General features: G+C 36.9%; 1 protein-coding gene across 4 annotated transcripts in view; it reads left to right on the top strand.

Moving 5' to 3' along the window:
- The window catches only part of ARHGAP32 (Rho GTPase activating protein 32), a 203,479-nt gene that overhangs the window by 59,079 nt on the left and 119,095 nt on the right, over window positions 1-25,305 (top strand). For 2 of the 4 annotated variants that reach the window (XM_061406432.1, XM_061406431.1), the window contains exons 1-2: window positions 12,524-14,533; window positions 23,907-24,015. In XM_061406432.1, coding sequence (XP_061262416.1) covers window positions 14,298-14,533; window positions 23,907-24,015 — 345 coding nt within the window. In that variant the 5' untranslated portion in view covers window positions 12,524-14,297. Of the gene's footprint in view, window positions 1-12,523; window positions 14,534-23,906; window positions 24,016-25,305 lie in introns of those variants that run through there. The other 2 variants (XM_061406428.1, XM_061406426.1) reach the window with 1 other exon arrangement.

The raw sequence follows: 25,305 nt of genomic DNA, 5'->3' as shown, positions 1-25,305 counted from the left end.
TGGCTGACAATCTAAGGCCTTGCTTGTTTCAGTGAAGTTGTGTTGGAAAATGGCCGTGCCCATTCATTTACTCTTGTCTGTGACCCCTTTCCTCTGATAGAGGCAGAGTTGTGTAGTTGTGATAGAGACCGTATGGTTCACAAAGCTAAAATAGTTATTATCTGGCCGCTTACAGAAAGAATTTGGTGACTCCTAACCTAGTGCTTCTGACAGATGAAATTTTGTATAAGCAGATGCAAAATTCATGCTAGGTGTAAATTGTTCCCTAATATATCAGTCACTTTGGAACACATTTGCCTTTTCGAAGCAAGTGTTAATGGTCAAAATGTACGTGAAACCTGACTGTAGCCAATGTCTGGGGAGACATCTTCCTGAAGCAGTTAGAACCCTTGAATCAAGCCTCCATACCTTATGTGAGAGCACTCTTTGGGTATTTTCAGTCATTATGATCCATATGATCTTTTATGTTTAATCTGGTTTGAGTTACATTTTCTATTCCTTCTTTATAAATCTTTAGAAAAAAAAGATTTTTTAGACTAGTTCTAGATTTACCAAAATGTTGCATATAGTATAGAGTTCCTATTTATCTCATATCCAATTTCCCCTTTGGTTAACATCTTACATTAAAATGGCACTTTTGTCACATGTAATGAACCAAAATTTACACACACAGTTATTATCTAAGCTTCATATTTTATTTGAATTTTGGTTTTTACTTAATGTCCTTTTTCTATTCCAGGATACCAAAAACCTTGAGTCATCATTTCTCCTTGGGCTCTTCCTGCTTGGGACAGTTCTTAAACTTTTGTATTTTCAGTGCCTGGAGGTTATTTTGTAGACTGTCCTCAGTTTGAGTTTTTCTGACTTTTTCCTCATGCTTTTACCAGGGTTATAGGTTCTTGGGGGGAGTACTGCTACAGTTCTCTTTTAAAAATGGCTTTTCAGGCAACAGTCATGGACATGAGAAGATTAATATGAATTATTGTTCTTCCCTGCAAGATTTTTACACTTTTTATTTTTAAAAAATTATTTAAAACTTACCTACCTTCTTCCTGCAAAACTAAAATGTAGTCTCTTTCCTTATCTTGTCCTGCCCTCATTTAATGCCTCATTTATCATTTCTATAGCATCTTCATGTAAGATTTGTCATGTCGGGTTATTACAATGTTTAAAATAAATCTGTTTTTAAATGGCTTATGTAAGCTTATAAAAATGTTGCACTATTAAAATGTTATCTGAAACATGAAAGTTTAATTCAAGATAAAGAAACCTGTCCCATTTTCAGGAGTTTTGCTCTAATACCTGTATTTCCATAATGCAGAATTCTTAATGCAGCTGAGCTAGGCACACTCTTTTTGGCATATCCTGCAGTACCTTACTTAATGTGGGTTACTGGGTGCTGTGATGTCTCAGACTCTCACATCCATCATTTTTCTCCGTTACTGTTCCCTACTGCCAATTGCAGGAAATTTCAGTACATTATTACATTCTGTCATTTGCCTTTGGCAAGTAGTTCTGACAAATGGAAGATTAAAATTTAGCTGCTATAGGTTTAAACCACATCCTTTGTGTCAGATAAAAATACCTCCTGGGGTATTTTCCTGGTTTAACTGAAGCAGTCATTTTGTCCATTTTCAATGAAATGGGAGTTTCATTGAGCTTCACAGCGTGCTGTGCCTTGGGGACATCTCTTGATTACCCTGTATCTCAATTTACATCATTTAAATTTCAAATAGCAGCACTTCCAAAATGAGTCAGAACATTTGAGGCTTAGACAAATGAAAGCTCATTGATTCCTTATACTATATTTTAATTGAAAGGTACTGTTATGAAATATAAGCCTTTGGTGTGGTTTGGAGAATAAATAAGATACACATACACGCACGTATTTTGGGGACAACTCAGTAAAGGCCAGATTAAAGTATAATTTGAGATTCAAATCAATCATGTTTGGTAGTCCAAATAAGGTTTCTTTCTATGTAAAGTGACCAGTATTTTAGCCCCCAAACTAAAACTTTGTGGCTTTCCTGTAAGTATCCTTGATCACAAATGTTGTTGTTCAGTTGCTAAGTCATGACCAACTCTTTGGTGACCCCATGGACTGTAGCCCGCCAGTCTCCTCTGTCCATGGGATTTCCCAAGCAAGAATACTGGAGTGGGTTGCCATTTCCTTCTCCAGGAGATCTTCCCTATCCAGGGATCGAACCTCAATCTCCTACACTGGTGGGCAGATCCTTTACTGCTGAGCCGCAGAGGAAGCCCTGAGTCACAAATATTCAAGTACAGTTGCTTAAGTACATAACCTGCCTTTAAGTTTCCTAGAACATTGGGTGTAAGATACTTTGCTCTAATTGCCATCTGAAATGTTTCTGGTTGTACTGCCTTATGCCTAGTAGTAGCTGTTAGGTGCCACCACTGTGGTAGATTTATAAAACATTTAAATAAGAAATACTATTTAACACACCAGAAATGGTGTGTATTCTGTTGAGGCTTATTAAGCAGCATGGTTAATAATGATTAGTATTGGTATAGCCTTAATGAAAATCCTATGGACAGAGGAGCCTGGTAGGCTGCAGTCCATGGGGTCGCTAAAAGTCGGACAGGACTGAACGACTTCACTTTCACTTTTCACTTTCATGCATTGGAGAAGGAAATGGCAACCCACTCCAGTGTTCTTGTTTGGAGAATCCCAGGGACGGGGAGCCTGGTGGGCTGCCGTCTATGGGGTCAGACAGAGTCAGACACGACTGAAGTGATTTAGCAGCAGTAGCAGCAGCCTTAAAGAGAATCAATTGAGTTCAGTTCAGTCGTGTCTTAATTCTTTTAGACCCCATGGACTGCAGCACCCCAGGCTTCCCTGTCCATCACCAACTCCCAGAGCTTGCTTAAACTCATGTCCATCGAGTCGGTGATGCTATCCAACCATCTCATCCTCTGTTGTCCCCTTCTCCTCCTGCCTTCAGTCTTTCCCAGCATCAGGGTCTTTTCCAATGAGTGAACTCTTCGCATCAGGTGGCCAAAGTATTGGAGCTTCAGCTTCAGCATCAGTCTTTCCAATGAATATTCAGGACTGATTTCCTTTAGGATTGACTGGTTTGATCTCCTTACAGCCCAAGGTACTCTCAAGAGTACTAACACCACAGTTCAAAGCATCAGTTCTTCGGCACTCAGCTTTCTTTACAGTCCAACTCTCAATCCACACATGACTACTGGAAAAATCATAGCTTTGACTCGACGGACCTTTGTTGGCAAAGTAATGTCTCTGCTTTTTAATCTGCTGTCAAGGTTGGTCATAGCTTTTCTTCCCAGGAGCAGGCGTCTTTTAATTTCATGGCTGCAGTCACCATCTGCAGTGATTTTTGAGCCCCCCAAAATAAAGTCTGTCACTGTTTCAATTGTTTCCCCACCTATTTGCCATGAAGCAATTGCCTCAAATAGATCGAAGAACTCCAAAATAAAAAAGGCCAAAGAAGATGATGCATTTTCTTCTTTCAAGTTGTCAGAACTCTGAGCCAAGAAGTGACAACTTCCTCCTTGTCATATATTACAAACACCACGCTTTTCCTTCCATTTCTCCACATTGAGAGGTGGTAACTAGAGGGTGTAGTTGATAGTTATGTGACTGTCTCACTCATTCAAGCCTCTTATTAACCACTTACATCTTGTGAACAGCTCTTCCATATTTAAATTGATAAATTCTGAGTTACAGGAGTAAAATGGTTTTTATACTCTTCATTTAGGAATGTTGATTCATTCACTTGTATTATTGATCATGTCAGACAGTAAAAGCAAATCATTTTGGGGCCTTAATTTTTGTTCTTATTGCTTTCCTATGTGACCACCTGATCATTACATAGCTGGGCAGTCAGATAAATAGAATCAGCTGAAGAACTTCAAGTGCAGATTCTAGAATCAGGTCTCTAGAAATCCAGTAGGTCATATGGGGGGTGGGGAAAACCTGTCTTTTTTAAGCTACTCATCTGGTTCTCATGCCCAGGGGTGCATGTTCTTGTGATTCTCTTACATACTCTCTGAGGAGCACCTGCTTTTGGCTTCTGAGAAGGGCCTTGAGATGTGTAGGGAATGAAGAGCTGTTCTGTTGTGTTGGGTGTCCAGTAGTTCTGATGGTAGCATCTTTTTTTCATAGTAAAACTCAGAAGGGCTGAAATGGAGTATGTAGTAAATATTGATACTGGTTTTAAAACATTACTTTTTATTCAGTTGTTTTTGCAGTAATGTGATATATGCATTTTTGAAAAAACCTTGTGATTTTTACAAACCTTGTACTGAAAATAAAAGGTAAAAAATAGGATTGCACAAATCATTCAAAATCTCTACAGCTTTCTACCCAGAGCACTAATAAAAGCAATAACGATTCTAATAACAGAGGACAGTTTAAAAGATATGTCAAATCGTGAGTTAGTGAAGAAGTAATACAGTAAATTTAGGATTTTACCTTTAAAGAAGAGTAATGGATGCCTGATAGAGCGAGTAGCAGAATGAGGGGCTGAGAGTGCGGAATCACAGACACAGAGGAGATGTGCATCAAATGGAGGAAGCACCATGCAAAAAGCCCGGGACACCGGCTGCGGCCAAATTGACCCAGCAGCACAGTGGCCAGAGTCAGCATCACGTACAGTGTGCCGACCCCAGAATTTTGCCACCACACTCCCCCGGGTAGTAAACTTGGTGTTAAACTGGACATGCCTGGCTGAAGACATGATACGTGGGAAAAATTGTTACGTACAGTCTGAGTCATAGTGACACATTGCCCGACTTATTAGCCTCATGTGAACTAATTCATGTTGCAGAAACCTGTTGGAGCAGGAAGATCATACTTGGTGCCCGTTTTGGGGCAAGAGTTCAGGCTCCTTCCACCCTCGTGTTCCTTAGTTAGATCATTCTCCCTCTTTACGCCTGTTTCTTTTGTATTTTTAAAAGTATTTTGAAAGTGTTTCTGTAAGTGCTATGGGAAAGCAGAAAGAAGAATGCTTGGACTGGGAAGTAATTTGAAAATTTCCTTCACAATGAACCTAAGAGGTTAGTACCACTTACAAATTGTGTGACTTTGGGGAAAGCCTCAGTTTCCTCATGTGTAATTCAGAGACAATGTTTTGATCACAGCATGTGACTAGAATTAGTATGAGATGCTATGTGAAAATTTACCATCCAGTTGTAAGGTAGAAGAAGGAAACATGCATTTCTGAAGTTAAGTTTCCTAGGTAACTTCAGAGTAGACCTTCAGATTACTTCTAACTTCAAAAGTACTGGGATCTCTGAAGTTTGTGTAAGTTGCTAGTATTTATTTTCAGTTCCTGTCACAAATGTTTCTCTGGCCCTTCACTCTTTTAAGCTGTAAGTAGCCACTGGCCAAATTTTTCTTTACTATCATGTTATAGACATTTGCAGCAGATACTCATTCAGGTGAATGAATGTTCTTAATTTTGAGAAGATAGCCTAAGAAAAAACGTCAACAGCAGCATAAGAATTACCCCTGTATCAGTTTACAGCCTGTGTCTACGCAGTTGAGCCTTCTGTCACTTTGGCATCATTTGCTGAATATTTCGAGGAAGAGTCTTAGTACCCTGACTGATATCCCCAGTTTTTCTGGTTGATTATTTTCATCTATTTCAGGTTAATCTTTAAGAAGTTAAGACATTTACTTTTTGCCCTCCTTCTTTTTGCCCTCATATTGCCCTAGCTGATCAGAGACTTCATTTCATCCAGCTCTTCCTCCCACCCCATCCCTCTTACAAATTTTTTTTTTTTTTTGCACTGCTGATTTCAAGTAAATTAAGTTCTAATTAAAATAATTTTCACCTTAAGGTTTGAATGCTCAACAAGCTTGACACTCTCAAAGATAATTTGCTTTTCGGATGGTTGTTCATCAAAACAGATCTCTAAGTAGGTTATGAGTCATTGTTCCTAATGAGTGTGTGCAGATCCGTGAACTGTTTTGGGGCAGAGAAAAGGACTGAGGATCTCTGTTTTGAAGCTGCTCTTGCAGAAATAGCCTCAGTTTTTCCTTGGAAAACAATGCTGTGGATGACCATCGTGTCTCGTTTATTTATTCCCGGCGTTGCACCTGTTTGTATTATTAAGCTATTTAATGTTAGGCTACGCAGTTACTGAGATGATAATGAATTCAGTTCTCAGTGCTTTTTCTTAGAAGTTTATAGTTTTCTAAAATCTTGTTACTTCAAATGTAAAATTCCTACCCTTCGCTTAGTTTAGTTTCTTTTACTAAAGTGTCATTCACTTTGAAATATGTCAGAGTGCTTTGAAAATAGTAAATCACTTTAGTGATCTAAGGTTATGTTTTTGTTTTGCTGGTATGGTATCTTCTTTGTATTTTGTAGTTGAACATGACAGAATGGGTGATAATCACTGGCGTGTTATTGGATGCTGGCAGAAAAGTCAGTGCATCCTGAATTGTCTTTTCCATTTGTTCACTTAGGATGCCTTGTGAGTTTGTGGATATGCTTGCTATTTGTAGAATCTTTCACTGTTGTAATAGTTCTTTGACTTGGAGATTCTGAAACACTGGCCAAATAGTTAACAGTGTTTTCTTGTGGGGGAAGGGGGTAGAGAGGAGATTGTCTAGTTCTCCTTGGCAAATCTATGTTACTTGATACTAACATGTTGGATTTCCAAGCTCATGAAGGTTTATTAAATGTTTATTCCTCTGTATTATCATGAGTCCATATTTTTTCAGCTTTGCAGCCTTATACATATTTCTTTGATCTCTTGATTCCTGCTAACCAATTAATATCAATTGTTTAAGAGCTGGTGAACTAGGCTTAATATACTAGAATGTGATAGTCCTGCATTTCATCTCTTTTCACGTAATTGGTAATTTATTCCAGAATATCAGTTGTTCCTTTTTCATGCTCAGATAGGAGTGATTTTAATGTTTCTGTCCTTCTAAGAATATTTTATAGTTCACACAGCTTTTATGCTGCCTTCTAAAATAGTAGGAACTAATTGGTGGCAGACATCTTGGTATTAGTCATAGACTGTTCAGATGTGTGCAGGTATTGCCATTGTCCTAGGCAGGTTGTGTAGGAGGGACGTGGAATGTCATAGTTGATAGCAGAGATTGCAAGAGCCCTTCTAGGTTAGAAGTTAAACAACACTTGAAGCCTTTTAATGTGCTGTACCTTGGAGAGCTACTCTACTATGCCTGGTGAAGTCATGCAAGAATATATTATCTGTGGCACTTAGCTTACTCTTGTCTTAGCATTTTCTATCATTTTACAACTTTGCTGTTTATTTGATTACTGTTTATTTTAGAAGGCTGGCAGATAAGGCAGAAAACATGAGACTAAAGCAGTCAATATAGCCTTTAGGAATTAATGCCTGTAAAGGAAATAAAAGCTCAAAAAACTGGTAGAACAACACTACTGGGAGAGATAGAATCAGCAAGGCCTGGAATGCTAGAGATCATACAGGACCTGATTTCTTCAACAGATATGTAACACAAAGGAGGAGAGGAAATCCTTAAATCTCGAGATTATTAACTAAAGTATTAGCTAAAATATCATGTGTGAACTTCCTGATTCAAACAAACCGTGTTTAAAAAAAAAGGGTTTGTGCACTGATTGGGTATTTGTGATATTTCTTCAAGTGAGATAATGATATTTTAGTAATTTTAAACAAGCCCTTATGAAAATTTTGTTTCCTCTTCTAAGGAGTTTAGGATTTTCTTCTAGATCCTAAACCTCGATTCATAAAACATTTTAAAAGCATCTTTTATTTACAAATGTTGTGTTCCATGGGTACTTTTATATACTGTTTCATCTAATCACTTTGATTGCAGTATGATTGGGCATGTTTATTCTGTTCAGATGAGGAAATTGAGCTTCAGAGATCTGAAGTAAATTGCCCATATTCATACAGGTAATAAGTGGCACCGAAGGAATTTGAGTTATCTGGTCTTCATTAAATTAAAAAAAAATCCAACATTATTTCTAAAATGGAAACCATAGACTCAAAATCAGTACTGTTTTCAGTTGCTTTGTGTGTTTCACTTCAGTGCTACTTGTAATAGTGAAATGGTAGCTTAATGAATTGTGTATCATTTCACCAAGTAAACATCAGTTCAGTTCAGTTCAGTTGCTCAGTCGTGTCCAACTCTTTGCGACCCCATGGACTGCAGCACGTCAGGCCTCCCTGTCCATTACGAACTCCCGGAGTTCTCTCAAACGCATGTCCATCGAGTCGGTGATGCCATCCAGCCATCTCATCCTCTGTCGTCCCCTTTTCCTCCTGCCCCCAATCCCTCCCAGCATCAGAGTCTTTTCCAATGAGTCAACTCTTCGCATGAGGTGGCCAAAGTACTGGAGTTTCAGCTTTAGCATCATCAGGGTCTTTTCAAATGAGTCAGCTCTTCACATCAGGTGGCCAAAGTATTGGAGTTTCAGCTAACATCAAGTTAGTTCAGTTTCTCCTTATCACAGCAAAGGCATAGTGATATAACTTGAAGATTGTGAATTGACACTTAAAGACAGCTTTATTATTTTGCAAATACTGCTTGAGACGGCATCAAATGTCGTTTTTATCATTATATCTTTTCATTATATTCATTGATGTATATGGTATGTTGAGATGGAAACTTAGCCTTCAACTATTCAAGAGAAGAAACTAGAGTAGATCTTTTAATTCCTGAAGTTAACTTATTTAAAACTAAAAACTGAAAATTGTGGATAAATTTAAAGATGAAAGTAAGAATTGCCCACAGTCTTTTGTTGTGTAGATTGCCAAGCTTTTTTTCTATATGTGTGTGTATTGAAAATATGATTTTTCTTATAATGGAATCATATTAAAAAAATTTTTTTGTAGTTACTGATTACAAACAAATACAGTGGTTAAAAATTGCATTGGAGGAGTCCAGTAAAGTAGCCTGTCGCGTTGAAGTATTTTTCTTCAACCAATATTATTTATATGAGATGATTCTAGAATGTGTAATAACTGGTGGTAGGTAGTGATTCAGTGAAAGTGTAGCCTGAGATTATATTTATTGAAAGTAATTTTCTACATTTATAATGAACATTTTATATATGTATATATTTAAAACTTGAATACCAGAAAGTATGCCTTTAATCTTTGCTTATTTGGATAAAGATGTAGAACTTAATTTAAAACGATAGACCATTGCACTTGAGTTTTGAGAGAACTTATTCATATACTTGTGAAATTTCCACCTAATATCACTTATTAAGAAGATTGAAAGTATCATGCTGAATTGACTTAAGATCTAATTTTATATGCACTTACTTTGTAATGCATAAGGGAATAATATGAGCTTTTAGTTCTGATTTTTTATTTTGCATTCTTCACATTCAGAAAAGGGATTCAGGTAATTAGAAAAAACCTCTTAATTTAGTTGAGTTTGGTTTCCTTTTACTTGTTAAATTACTACTCTCTTTTAAATAATGGTAAAAATTACCGAGTTAAACCAAACGTTTGCAGATTGAGATATCTTACTCTTCAGTGTTTGTATAATCACAGTGACAAAAACATTTTATGGCTTCAGTGACGATGATGAAAATGATGGCTGTCATTTCTGGGCCGGGTCTTATCTATACTGCGCAATATGATAATTATATTACATGCATTATTTCTAATACATACATTAACCTTACAGGGTTGTTATTACTCTTTTAGAGATCACCAAACTGAGACTCAATTTAAGTTACTTGCCCCAAACCACACGATTTGTAAACAGCATGGTTGAGTTTGAGTCTCTGTCTGACTTCAAAATATTGATACTTCCAGTTCTATTGAAAACTGTTTTTTCCCCCTAGGTTTTATAATCAGCTTTTTGAAATGAAACTCTTTTTTCATGAATATATTTTTGTGATGACATATTCAGGTAGCCATTTTTTTTTTGGAAATTTCATTTAGTTCTTTTGAACAGTTCAGAGTTAGTGCTCTCTCCAAATACATGTTTCTCCTAAGCAAAATCTTCTCTAACATGAAATGTTCCATTTTCTAGCCAATTAGACAAAGCTTGTCTACAGAATGCTTCACAGCTATGACTCTACAATAGATACACCACATGGCTCTTCAGAAAATTATGTAATCTAAATGTGAAGTGTGTGTCTGACTGTAGTGTATACATGTGTATCAAAGAATTGTATTAGAAAAATGGAACAAGAATCCTTCTAAGATATTTTCAGTGACTGAAGATTTTCCTCTAATGTAAAAAGTACCATATAAAATGTTCAAATGTCATCTGTTATCAATCATTCTTCTATGTATTCATTCTACATTTTAATGGATTTATATCTTTAAGTTGTTTTTCTCTTGGAAAAAAAATGCATTCTACTTTGGGATTCTTAAACTGTTGCGAAGAATGGTTTTCCCCTTCCTGCAGGAATTGGGAGCTTCTCTTTCCCGCAACTTCTTTGCCTGTTGGTCGGTAGAAGATGAAGAATCAGCTGGTTCTTAAAGTACTGATAGCGACTTTGGGGATTTAGGTCAGGGACTTGTGCGCTGAAAAGCTTGCGATGGGAGTGGAGTCTCGTCAGATTTTTAAACCAATCAGGAAAAAGGGTTAAATCTCCGCTATGGTCTGTAAGAATGGCCCTCTCAACCTCTGGTGGCCACGGGTCCCACTCTGCTTGGTTTCTTTCCTGCCTCTATCTTGGATTTTTACTAGATACTTCTAAGCTATCAGAGAAGAGAACAAAGAAGAACAACCACATGTTGATTCTGAATTTAAGCACATTTTTTTTTTTTTAAAAGCTTCTGATAGCACAGTCAGAACTGTGAAAACAAGTCTTGAACCACTGCTTGGTGCTTAAGTCAGCTTGGGAGGAGAGGAGGCTCTCCCTGCAGCGGGGATGCTGGGTGGAGAGGTGGGAATATGATGTAACAGCAGGACTAGAAGAGGAGACTTCCTGATGCTGTTACATTAGCCAGACTGCCCACGATATTCTGTGTGCAAATGCCGCTTACAGTATACTTTTTCATGTTTGAAAGCGCTTGAGGAAGGGAGGTAAATGAACCATGAGAGTGAAAGAGTAAAATAAATGATTAGAGGGAAAGATAAATAGGATCTATGAAACCACATGATATTTTGCCAAATTGCCCTGCACAGAGGTTATACCAGTATATATTCCCACCAACAGTGTATATTCATTTTCCCACAACTTCTTCCAAACAGCTTGTTAAAACTTTAAAAAATCTTTGCCTGATAGATTAAAAAAGCATCTTATTGTGTTTTTTTTTTTCATTTTTATTGAGTGAAGTAAATAAGTTTTATTATGTTTTTATGATTCTTTCATGTCTTTCTGTTATTATTCTGTTTATGCTTTTTGCCTGTTTATCTTTTGGGTTGTTGGATTTTAAAGATTTATAGCCACCTTTTATATATATATATATATATATATATATATATATATATATATAAAAGAAATTAACCCTTTGTGATATGTTCCACATATTTTTACTTAATTACATTTGAGTTTATTCATAATTAAAGACTTTTTTTTTTGGTTAGGGAAGATTTTTAAATTTGTATGTAGTAAAATGTATCAGTCTTCTGTGATTTCAAGGCTTCTTAAAGTTATATTTAGAAAGGACTTCCTCACAGTGAAGTAATCAAAGGATTTCCCATGATTTTCTTTTATGGTTTTATCTTTACATTTAAATCTTTGATCCATTGGAAATTTATTTCAGCGGATGAAATGAGGAAGGGGTTAAATTTAATTCCGTCTCCTCTCTGTCTCTTTTGAATGACCAACATGGTCAGTATATTAAAACTATATAGTTTTTGGAGCAACAAAATTAAAATAGTAACACATATATGAATTGTAATTTTGTGGAAAGGAAAGGTACATTATAAACAAAGTCAGCTGGATGGTTCATTTCCTGTATTTTCAAATATGAAAGTTCAAGGGTATCCCCGTAGATGCCTTTTAAAGTTTTATCTGGTCAGATTTAGTGCAAAACCAGGCTTGTAGGTAAAAGGCAGACACCCACACCTGGGTGGTTGGTACCAGCATGGCTGTTTTCTAAGTAGCAGTTGTGCTGTTGCTGGTTTCACTCATGTCCCAGAGAGTCATTTTACTGCTTCTCTATGTGTCTGCATTTTAAGTTATGTGTAAGAATGTTGCATGCTTCTATTTCTGTAATTGTCAGCATCTTTTAATTTATGATACTTGCTTTCTTTTTTTTCCTTTAAAAAGCCATGGATAGGCCTGGCTGTTCTGTCCCACTTTGGATACCTGAGCAAAGGTGTATATGGCAGTTATTATTGAGGGGAAGGAAAGATGGGTGTAATATTAGAAGGCATGAAGATGGGCAAGTCCCTAGACCTTGCTTATCTTCTCTATATATTGTGATCCTCCTTAACTCTGAGATCTGTAACTGTCCCTCTCCTTGTGCTGGGTCCAGAGCCCTTTCTAATTTTATGTTTACCTTTCTTAAGTAGAACTTAAGATAGAACTTTAATTCAGAATTAAATTAATTTATTAATAATTAATTAATTAATAATTTATTAAATACATTAAATTAATTTAGTTTAGAATCTAAATTAAATTTAGACGTTTAATTAGGTCACATTTGTTTTTTTTGTTTGTTTTGTTTCCATTACTCTAGGAGGTGAATTTTAAAAGATATCAGAAAGTGTTTTATTAAAAGGTTTTATAGTGTCCAGTCTTACATTTAGGTCCTTAATCCATTTTGAGCTTATTTTTGTATACTGTGTTAGAGAATGTTTTACCAGCACTACCTATTGAAGAGGCTGTCTTTTCTCCATTGTATGTTTTTATCTCCTTTATGGAGGGAAACTGTACGTCTCTGATATTCTTGTTTTCTCCTCTTGTGGAGGAAATCGTAAACAAAATGAAAAGACAACCTACAGAATGGGAGAAAATATTTGCAAATGATACAACTGACAAAGGATTAATTTATAAAATACACAAGTAGCTCATACAGCTCAATATTTAAAAAAAAAACAACCCAATCAAAAAATGGGCAGAAGACCTAACTAGACATTTCTGCAAAGAAGACGTGTAGATGGCCAACAGGCTTGTGAAAAAATGCCTGACATCACTAATTAATTATTAGAGAAATGCAAATCAAAAGTATAATGAGGTAGGTATCACTTTACTCTGGTCAGAATGGCCATCATCAAAAAGTCTACAAATAATAAATGCTGGAAAGGGTGTGGAGAGAAAAGAATCGTCTTCCTGGTTGGTGGGATTGTAAATTGGTACAGCTATTATGGAGAACAGTATGGAAGTTCCTTAAAAGACTACAAGTAGAGTTTCCATATGATCCTGTAGTGCCACTCCTGGGCATATATCTGGAGAAAACTGTAATTAAAAAAGATACATGCACCCCAGTGTTCATAGCACTATTTACAGTAGCCAAGACATGGAAGCAATCATGTCCATTGACTGATGAATGGATAAAGAAGATGTGGTGCCCATATATAATGGAATATTACTCAGCTTAAGTTAAAAGCAGTCATGCCATTTGCAGCAACATGGATGGAGCTAGAGATGATCATACTGAGTGAAAGAAGTTAGAGACAAATGTCGTATGATACTGCTTATATCTAAAAAAAGAAATACAAATGGGCTTATTTACAAAATTGAAGTAGACTCACAGACTTAGAAAATAAATTTATAGTTACCAAAGGAGAAAAACAGGGGGAGGGATAAATTAGGAGGTTGAGATTAACATATACACCCTACTATATAAAATAGATAACCAACAAACACCTAGTGTATAGCACAGGGAACTATTCTCAATAATTTTGTAATAGCCTGTAAGGGAAAAGAGTTTGAAAAAGAATACACAGACACACACACTCACACACATACGTATAACTGAATCACTGTGCATACACCTGAAACTAACATGACATTGTAAATCCCTGTACTTCAACTTAAGGGGAACGTGAACAGAATTTGTATCCTACTGTTGTGTGAAATTGTATAAATTTTAATTATGTTGGATTGGTTCACAGTCCTTTTCAGGTCTACTATATCTAATAAAAATTTAAAAATAATAAAGTCTGAGGTAGAAAAAGGATATAGGTAAGAAAAGTCAACTTAATAGCTAGAAAGCTTGAGAAGGGAGAATTATTAAATGAATAGGAATTGGGAAAACTCACCTTCATTTGGGTTGTGTGTTTGGTTATGTAGGTCACGCAGCCTAAAGCAGTGGGAGGGGTCTGGAGTCCCAGGTGTAGCAGTCTGACACATTGAGGGTGCTTCGTGGGACTTCCTGTCTTTGCCTCAGCTGTAATTAACCTTGCACGTAACAGCCTGTGGCCCCGCATGATCACGTTATTACTGGCGCCCCAGCCGCATACCTGTGTGTACATCAGTATCGCTGAACAGCCTGGACACTGCTGTGCTTTTGCCCATGCCTTGAGGTTTAAACTTCCAAAATACACGATGGAGACCGAAAGTGAGAGTAGCACATCGGGTGATGACAGCGTGTTCTGGTTGGATTCGGAAGTTATAACCCAGGTGACTGGCAGTGAAGAGGGAGAAGGGGAAGAGCATTTCAGGTAAATACGGAATTCACAGTCCGTTCTTTCTCTCTGTCTCACCTTTGTCCCTCTCTCCACCTCCCTCATCTGTGCTCCCCAACCCTCCCATCCTCTTTGTTTTAACCTCTTTTCAGTAAGATTTCTTTTTCTCTGGGGGAAGATTTGGAGCTGAAGAGGATGGGTTTCTAGTTGTGTATATAGCATTCTTCATTCCACAACTTGCCCTGAGCTTGTAAAAGGCATTTTAAATGACTTGTTAGAACACCAGGAAGAGAAGGTGTTAGACAGGTTTTGTAGTAGCATTTCAGGAATTTCAGGTGGAGACTCATAATGAACTATTACCCGTTCCTGTATCTGATTTGTACCTAACAGAAGTGACTTAGTTCTGAATCTAAGAGATTTTTCTTGCTCTTTTTTCTTGGAATATGTTCCTCTGTGTGTGTGTGTGTGTGTGTGTGTGGTTGCTTTTTTTCCCTTATTCATGTGTATGAAACATTTTAATTATGTCCAGATTAATTATTTCATGGATCAAAGCCTCTGACCTTATATTTCACTCGCCTTATAGTTCTCCTCCTCCCACCTGCCCCAGCAAATCTCTCTTGGTTTGATCTCTAATTGTATCTTCATAAATGAAGTGTTTGGGAAGGCCACTTGATTAAGCAGCTCTCCAAGTTCAGTGCGTTAGTGAAGAAAGAGGTCTCACCCCCCTTGTACACACAGTATCATTTGTGCATTAATTTTGTTGTGCTGTTACAGATTTTAGGAGGCCTTATTCTGGCTTTTCTTTTCAACAGGTGTAACAGATAAATTCTTTTGGAGATAATAAAAAAAAACCTTGAAGAAGTTTATACTACATATTATCACTGCCACCCACATGGGCGATTAAAACACCTTTTACAATTTTATCTATGGGTAGTTGGGTAGGAGACCGGATCATTATTTTCATCAGATCTTGTCTTTAGTGTTCGAAAAAGAGTTTTTCCTTTCTCAAAGGATTTCTTTATTCACAGATTTTACTTTTAAAGTCTAGGTTAAATGACAGATGAGATTGAATATTGGGGCTTCCCTGGTGGCTCATTCTGTAAAGAATTTGCCTTTAATGCAGGAGATCTGGGTTTTGACCTTGGGTAGATCCTCTGGAGAAGGGAATGGCTACCCACTTCAGTATTATAGGCTGGAGAATTCCATGGACTGAGGAGCCTGGTGGGCTATAGTCTATGAGGTTGCCAAAGTCGGACATGACTGAGAGATGACTAACACTTCACATGTATCACATTGAATGTTAGGAACTCTTGATAACCACTGATTAACAAATTTAGTGTGGGTTAAAATGAATAGGAAGTATGTTTTAAATTTTAAAGAATAATTCACAGTGTTCAAAGTATGCAAGTATGAAAATGAACATTTTATTAGCATGTGAAAGTCTTTTTTGCGTCAACTTTCTCATTCTCTCTATAGTTTTTATTTTAGCCTCACTTACTGGCCTAAGCTACTTCTCTCCCAAGGTGTGCTGATGTTTCATATCACATATTCCATAGTTTTAAATATGCTCCGTGTGTCATGAACAGTCAGTGGGAATAAGGTATTTATTTGTGTGAGAACTGTTTGGCCTAGTGTTAAAATCATGGAAGTTATTTCATCCTGTTTGTCAGAGGAGGAGACAGCCTGGTCCTTGTTATGATGGACTTGGTTCCAAGATCCTCCATTTACTTGCGAGGCAACAGGAGGCTGTCTGGGGTTTTCTTTTGACAGTTCATCTGTGTAGGCCTGAGTTTTTCTTCTCCTTAGGACCATGGGACCACATTTTCATCCCCAAGAAACTGAGCTAGGTGGTTCTAGGAAACCATGAGCATTGTTTTAGGAAACCATGACACCGTAGGACATTTGTCCTGTTGACAATATTATTTCATATCTGTCATCATGACTCTCCCAAAACAAGTATGTCTTTGAGATTTGATCTTATGTTATTTATAAGGGTGACAGAGATCAAGGCAAGGCCACGTTTCCTGTAGTGTTTCTCACCTGTTCAGCAGTCAGACATGAGGAAATGCGCAGCAGAGTGCTTGCATAGTGTTCACCCTGATGTTCCAGCTGCGATGCCTTGCAGAAAAAATGTGTGTGGGTGTCGAAGGTGAGGGTTGGATAGTAGAAGTTATAGCTGTAACCTTGAGAGAAGCTGTGGTCAACTCAGTGTTGTCTGGGACAGTTGTTTTTGTAAAATCAGTTTAACAGTTAAAAAATATAGAAAAATTTTACCTGTTTTTTTAAAACCTGTGCTCATGTGCATTAACTAAACTGTTGTTATGATTACGGTCTAATTAATTTCCATGCATGCACACACTCAGAAAAAGGGCAGAAGATTGTGTGCTATTCTTTTTCTCCAAATAACTTAAGAATTAGATTTAAGTTCATTCTTTTTTTTTTTCCTTGTATTTTTAAAAAACTTTTAAAATTTTGTTTTGGGGTATAGCCAATTAACAAGTAGGTATTGTTATTTCCCATTTTCAGATGAGGAAATTGTAGCTCAAACAGCCACATAAACCATATTGTCAGTATGTGTAGATAAATGTAACTAATGTTGAAAGTAAAAGACTTCAGTTTTATAAAAAAAATTTTTTTATATCTGCTGCTAAATGTTATTTTCTAGTAAATAACAACCTTTAAGAAGCTACAGCTTATTTCTCAGTTCTGAAATTCCTTCTTTGAGGAATTTTTGAGCACTGGTGATATATCAGTTATGCAGCCAACATAAAAGTGAAACAGTGCATACAGTAGTGTGACCTTTTAAAGATACGACCTGGAGGACACCTGGGAATTATTAGTGACTCACGATCGTGAGAGGGTCTAGTTTTTTGGCATCTGAGGGCAGAAGGTTTATCATATGACCTTGATTAGTGTTCTCTAGTATCACGTTATTGTAGGTACATAGCCTAGTATGTATGACAAACAATGACATAGAGTTTGAAACGTTTACAGAGATGATATGTATGTATAATTAAACCACATTTTTAGAACTTGTATACCTTTAAAAATCAGAGACTACAGATGCACAGATCTCAGTCAGATCTTCACTTTTATCTCCATTATAAGTTGTTTTTAAGAAGAGAAGCTTCTGACTCTAGTTAAGCTAGATAATTTGGCGTACATATTTTAATTTTTTTTGAAATGTGTGTGTTGGTTTATAGCATCATAAAGCTAATAATAAATGGTTCATGCATCTGACTGGTTGGTTGGTTGTTTGCTTTATTCATTCTCTGCCTTATTTGAAATGAGGTAAAAGAAGATTTTGAATTAAAAGATTTTGCAGCAGTCCCAATAGGTAACAAGGGCTTGGAATAGGTTAGTTCTTCTAGATCTTTCTGATCTAGATCTTCTTTCAGATCTAGGATGGCTATTTTAATGGCTGAATTCCTCTGGAAACTCACAATTCTTTGCTTTTAATATGCTTACTGTTCTTTTGTCTTCTGTAGGAATTTCTCATCTTAGGAATCCCAGGATAGAGAGGTAACAATAACAGCTTATCATTGACATATATATCAGTATCACACCCAGGCCTATTTTAAACTCTGTGACTTTTCATAGTCATCACACCCTTAATAATCTGTTATGTACAATACCAAAAAAAAAAAAAAAGTATTTTGCCAAAAAACAAAAAAGATATTTCTATTACTCTGTAACTTTGGGTGTGTGATCTGGAGTATAGTTTACTCCCTGAAATATTCTTTGAATATGAAATGTAACATTCACTCAAAGTCATCTCATCAGTGTCACATAAATAGTAAATTTAATGGTAATCAGAGTCAGGTATGAACATAGCTTAATCTCAGAAAATTTTGTTCAGTGTTGGAGTCTAGCCATTAGGCTGTCTTTGTTAATGTGTGAAATGAGTCTGTCTTAACCATGAAGCATGCCAGTACAAGACTTTCTTGGTATTTCACTAATTAAACTCTTTGGGATGGAATCCAGGGTGAGCCTTTCTTACGTCTGTCTGTATGAGGTTTTTTTTGTTTGTTTGTTTGTTTTTATGTATAAGAAGGGCCTGAGAGCACAGAAAATTATAAAACTATATCAGAGTTCCTGGTTATTAAGTTGTGTATTTAAAGTTAAAATTTTTTAATCTTATTTCTCCTTAAGTTTTGGATTCAGCTTAAGCATTAAGCCCCCCTAAACAGTTAATTGCATGTTCAAACAGTAATTAAAATTCCTTGAAACACTTAAAGCTCTGTTTATAAATGTAATACAGTCAATATCTTTTAAAATATATATGTAAAGTGACAAACCTGGGAAGACTGCAATCAGAACAAGCAAAGCCTTTCTAGATAGTTAATTTTAGAAGTCGCCTATTATACTTTTACTTTCCATTAGTGATTAGCTTCCTTTCCACACTCTCATATTTTCAAATCAGTTTCTTTAACTCACATGTGCTGTTTCCCCTCATCTTGGCTCTCTCTTTTCTTCCCTGTTTCCCTTCCTTTTAAGATAAGGTCTTTAGAGTGCTTCTCAGCCTCCTAATCCCCCATGAGGCTTTTGTTTATCACCATTTTGCCCCTGCTTACCTGGTGGCTCAGTAGTAAAGAATCCTTCCTCCCTCAATGCAGGCAACGCAGGTTCAATCCCTGGGTCGGGAAGATCTCCTGAAGAAGGGAATGGCAACCCACTCCAGTATTCTTGCCTGGGAAATCCCATGGACAGAGCAGCCTGTTGGGCTATAGTCCACAGGGCCGTGAAGAGTCAGACATGACTTAGCGACGGTACGACAAATTCTGTCCCCACCCCCAAGCCCAGTGTTTTACTGAAATGATTTTACTATTTTTTGCCATTCAGTCAGATTTAGTTATATGTGTCATTGTTTCCTCTCCTTTTTAATCATATTCCGTCTTAAAGTATCTGTTCTGGTCCATTTGTTATTTAGTTGATATTTTCTTGAATCTTTTGTTCAGACAAGTTCTTTGAGTGATATACTCTGATTTCTTGTCTGTAGTCACTGCTATTTTTATTCATCTTTTCTTTTCCTTTGTAGGTAACTTATTCTTTCTGAATGCTTGTAAAATTTTCTTTTTATTCTTAGTTATGTGTATTTTGTCATCAAATCTTCAATTGGACCTCAGTGACTTTGACTGAGACTTTTTTTAAGTCTTCGTATTAGGAAAGATTTTAAGAATTTTATTATTAATTTAATTATTACCTCTTTTATCAGTAATAATTTTCTCCTCATGGAATCTATTTATTGCATATTTGATCTCCTTAGTGTTTCTTTCATGATGTATCTGTCATTGTTGTTTTTCAGTTGCTAAGTCATGTCTGTTTGTGACCCCGTGGACTGAAGCACACCAGGCTTCCCTGTCCTTCACCATCTCCCTGAGTTTGCTCAAACTCATGTCCATTGAGTCGGTGATGCCATCCAGCCATTTCATCCCCTGTTGTCCCCTTCTCCTCCTGCCTTCCATCTTTCCCAGCATCAGGGTCTTTTCCAATGAGTCAGCTCTTTGCATCAGGTGACCGATTTATCTTCACATTTTGATTTTGTGATTTGAAGTATTTCTTATACTTGTTCTTTAAGCCATTAATTTCATCTTTTTCTTTAATCTTTCACATTCAGTTTGAGTGAAGTAATTTTTATGTGTTCTTGTTCTTATGTATCATGGACTTAATATTTTATAATTATTTAGGTTATTGTCTTTTCTGCTTTAGCTTTGCAGCTTTGTTCGCTACGTATGCATGTTCTGTTTGTTCTGACTGAAAGAACCGCAGCTTTTTACTGCTCGGGTCAACATTGCCCTTCTCTGTCTCTTCCCCCTTCGGATTTTCTCCAGTGGTCCCATGATGCTATAGCTTCTGCTTTTCTTTTCTTAGGTGAACACACCCTTGTTAATAGCCCTAGTCCCTCTAATTGATTGTTAAATTTATTTACAGAGTAATTTTCCAGTTTTTATTAATTCCTTGGGGGCAAGTACCTCTGTTGTGGTGGGGAGAAGTGGGAGTATAGCCTCCTTGAGCCTCTGTTATCCTCCACTGGTTTACCAGTCAGTGTGATCCCATTTGCTTCTTTGCCTTCCAGAAGTTGAAGATTTCTGGCCTGCTGATCCCACCCAATGTTAATCTTTTAAGGATTTATTTTCCTTTTATTTGGCTTACTGCCTTTTCAGAGACTTGGAGAAGGAAAGCTCTATTTCTCAACATATGTGCAGTCTTGAATGGGAAGTTCACTGGTAGTTTTTTTCACGGCTTTTGAGGGAAAGCTTCTGAGGGGAGCATACAGTGAGGCCGAATCTTGGTGTCTGTCAGCCAGTCCAGCGGGTCTCCAGAGGTGAGAATTGCTTGTTTCAGTGTCCTCTTCAGGCTGGGAGGTGGGATCTTCTAGTAGAAAGCGGTCCATCACATCTGGAATGCCTGAGATGTGTTAATACATTTCAGTTTTCCCATTTGCAAAACAGGGCTACTAACAGTATATCCGACAGTAACCAGTTAGAAGACATAATGGAAGAAAAGGTGCCATTTTTAAGAGCAACAACAAAGATGAAATGCTCAGAAATAAACTTACTAAGGAACTCCAAGACCTATGTGAAGAAAATTTAAAATATTGCTGAAGAACATAGAAGTTTGGAACAAAAGAAAAGATATATACCTTGTTCATAACAAGATAGTCAACATCATAAAGATGTTAGTTTATTATAAAATTAATGTGATAATAAGAATGCTTTTTTAAAAACCTAGGTAAATTGGTTTTGAAATAAGTTGACCTTGACTAAGTAATTGAGTCAAGAAACTTTGGGGAGAAGAAAAAAGCAAGGCTAGGAAGAGGATTAGTGCAACCAGATGTTATAGTATGGAGTCTCAGTGATTAAAACCTTGTGGTACTGGCATGAGTAGAGGGCATAAGGGGGTGAAATGGGAAGCCTGGGAATCCACCCTAATACATAGGAAGATACGGTAAAGATGGCTTCTCCAAAGCCAACGGGAACATTATGTACTATTCAATGAATTCTTTGGGGGAAAACGGAATATGCAGCTGTGAAAAATAAGGAAAATTGGAGACCTGCCTCATACCAAGGATAATTTCCAAATGATTGAAGAAGGTATAATGTATTAAATGAAACCACGAAAAATTCAAAAGAAAACATGGGAAAATTAAAAAAAAATAGGTTTTGGATCAGGGATGGCATTTTGAAATGACTTAAAATGCAAAACTCAGAAAGGGTTGTGAAATTCAGCTACATAAAATATAAAACATCTGCATTATAGAAAACAAAATAAGCAAGGACAAATGACAGCCTGTTAAAAATACTTGGAATTCGTATTACAAATGAAGAACTAACCTCTTTAAAGAATTTAAAAAGAGATAAGAAAAAGACCAAAAATCCAACAGAAAAATGGGCTACTTTATAAAAGGGATTTTTTTCATCATTGAGTATTTGCCTTTCATATATGCTGAACATATCTTGGTATCTTATAAACTTGTAGTATAGTTTGTAATAGTGAAAGATTGGAAATAATTGAAGAATTCACTAGTAATGGATGAGTTACACTATGGAATATCTATGATATTCCACAGTGGAATATTGATTGCACAGTTGTAAAAATAGCAAAGAAGCTCTTTATATACTGATATGGAAAGTCCTTCAGAAAATATTAGAAAACTACACAACAGTGTAAAACATGATACTTTTTATGTAAAAAGTATTGCAGTCCATGGGGTTGTGAAGAGTTGGGCACAGCTTGGCTACTGAACAACATGGGCTTCCCTGGTGACTCAGACAGTAAATACTCTCCCTGCAATGGGGAGACCATGGTTTGATCCCTGGGTCAGGAAGATTCCCTGGAGAAGGGAATGGCTACCCATTCCAGTATTCTGGGGACTTCCCTGCTGGCTCACATGGTAAAGAATCTGCCTGCAATGTGAGAACCCTGCAATGCGCGAGACCCAGGTGTAAAGAGTCGGGTGGAGATGAAGGAATAAAGTTATTCTCCTATTTTTTACACAAAGAGTAGCATATTTATACATTGCTTTTATACTTTGCTTTTTGTGGATATATTCTTTAATATGAAAAATTAGGTATATGAATATATATGCTGCTGCTAAGCTGCTAAGTCACTTCAGTCGTGTGCGACTCTGTGTGACCCCATAGACGGCAGCCACCAGGCTCCCCCATCCCTGGGATTCTCCAGGCAAGAACACTGGAGTAGGTTGCCATTTCCTTCTCCAATGCAGGAAAGTGAAAAGTGAAAGTGAAGTTGCTCAGTCGTGTCCGACTCTTAGCGACCCCATGGACTGCAGCCTACCAGGCTCCTCCGTCCATGGGATTTTCCAGGCAAGAGTACTGGAGTAGGGTGCCATTGCCTCCTCCGATGAATATATATATATCTATATAAAGTCTAAGAGAGCATATAAAGTGGGGAATTTAATGGGCAGACTGGAGACAGGGAAGGGAGGAAGATCTTTCACTGTATACCTATTGATACTTTTTTTTTATTTTTGCATGATAAAATTGTACGTACTAAGAATTTTATCAGGCATTTTCGTTTGGAAATCACCAAAACTCTGCCTTTAATAAACCTCTGTTCTGTTTTCAGTGTTGGGAGTTCGGTTTGGTGTTAGAAGTTTAGTGTTCAGTTTAGTTCACTGTTAGTGTTAGAAGTTCAGTTTCTTTATTTTCTGGGAATTCTGGGAATATTAGATTTATGTAAGCACTTAATAGACCATATAAACCAGCCGGAACAGAGCTTTAATATTTTAAGGGGCTTTACAATCTAATTTATTAATATGCTCTGAAGGTAGGAAAGTATATTACTCCCTGTGATGACGGATACTAACTTCTATCACTTACAGACACGTAGCCACCTTGTAGCTTCAGTTTTACAACTTAGAACACCAAACTGACTGCTTCAGGTATGTCTCAGAGATGTTCTTCTCTTCAGTAGAATTTAAACACATCCTTTCACGAGCAGACGTAAATAGACTAAAACCAGAAATAAACAGAAACAAAGACTGTGGGGAAAGAAAGAGAAAAGCAGAGTTGTATTGCTGCTTGGGGTTTACTACAGAGATCAAGAAAAGATACGCTTGTGAGTAAGCAGTCCCTAAGGTCACTTCTCAAGAAATGTGTCTCTTAGACTTCTCTGTGGAACTTTTATACTATCAAGTATAGTTTTTTTTGTTATGAACAAGAATCTCAAAAAATATAAAATGAGTGTGTGTCAGAATCAAATAGTTTTTTAATGAGGGAAAAAGCAAGTTGGTAAAGCTTGTTCCCACAATTTAAAGAAAGTGTTGTTCTCTCTTCTTTTTCCTTTGGATTGGAAATGTCCAGGTCTAGACATTGGATTGTAGTCATTGGAAGGCTTTGTTAGAAATGGGAATTCTTATCAGAGTCTTTCATGTTTTGGTCTCTAGGAAGATGAAGTCCTCAGTACATTCTGAAGAGGATGATTTTGTTCCAGAACTACACAGAAACGTTCACCCTCGAGAGCGGCCTGACTGGGAGGAAACACTTAGTGCAATGGTAAATTATCTTACTTCATAAAGAAAAGGAACAGGGGAAGCATTACTCACAGAAACAAAATTTTTTGCTCTCGCTTTACTCATTTATTCAGGAAATACCTGTTGAGCAAATAATCTATTCAAGGCACTATTCTAGACTCTCGGGCAGAGCTGTGAATAAAACACGCACATTTCCTGCCTTTGTGGAGCTTATATTTTAACGAGGTAGGAGAGGTAGCAAATAATTAAATGTATAGTATGTCATGTGGTGGTACATGCCATTGTAGAAATAATGCAGAGTGGTGGAATGCAGTGTGAAGAAGGGTTGCTCGCTATACAGGATGGCAAGATGGCCTCTAGGGAACTAAGGTTGGAGCAGACACCTGAGGGGTGTGAGGGAGTGTGTTTACCTGGGAATAGATCATTTTAGGCAGTGGAAGAACAAGTTAAAGGCTGTGGCATAGAATTAAAAAGCAAGTTGGAAGAAACACGAGTAGGATGTGGCCGAAACTGAACTGGGAAAAGATGAGATCAGAGAAGTGGTTTCTTGCAGTCCATTATATGAGGACTTTGGTTTTTTATGCTGAGTAAGCTGGGAAACCGTTAGAGGATTTTTAGCCAAGAAGTGACATGATCTGGCTTAAAATTTTATAGGAAATCTCTCATCGCTGTGAGTAGGCTAAAGAAGGAGGCACAGGAGGAGGAGATAGGAGACCAGTTGGAAGATTGTTATAGTAGATGGACAATGATGGTAGCTTGAACCAGGATGGTAGATGTAAAAAAATGGCTAGACTCTGGATGTACCAATAGTTTCACAGATAAAGCCAACTGTTGTTTTTTTTTAAACTAATGAATGAACATAGAGAGTGAGATAAAGAGATGTCAAGGATGACTTCAAGTTTTTTGACTGATCAACCTGAAGAATGGAGTTTACATTCACTGAGATACTGGAAAAGCAGTTTTTGCTTGTTAATAGGTGGAAAATTCCTTTGCAGTGTAGTTTTTCCACAGAAGTTTGTGTTATCCATTTAATCTTTTATAACTTTTTGTAATTCATATCCATCAATAAGAACAATGAAATTTGTTTTGTGGAGAATAACATTTTATTTAATTAAAGTTAAAAGTTAGGGATTCTTATCCAAATTGAATGCAAATGTTCATTTGTCATTGCAGGTGATATGTTACGTTGCAAATTTCTGCTCTAAGAGATGTGAAATAGTCTAGTCAAAACAGACAGGCCCCACACACCTCCCTATTGAATGAAGTAATCCCTGGAGGTGCCAGCATGCCATTGAAAGGCTATTCAATAAAT

The sequence above is a fragment of the Bos javanicus genome, chromosome 29 (genome assembly GCF_032452875.1).
Source record: "Bos javanicus breed banteng chromosome 29, ARS-OSU_banteng_1.0, whole genome shotgun sequence".
NCBI classification, from domain to species: Eukaryota; Metazoa; Chordata; class Mammalia; order Artiodactyla; family Bovidae; genus Bos; species Bos javanicus.
This window is presented reverse-complemented; position numbering and strand designations above follow the sequence as displayed.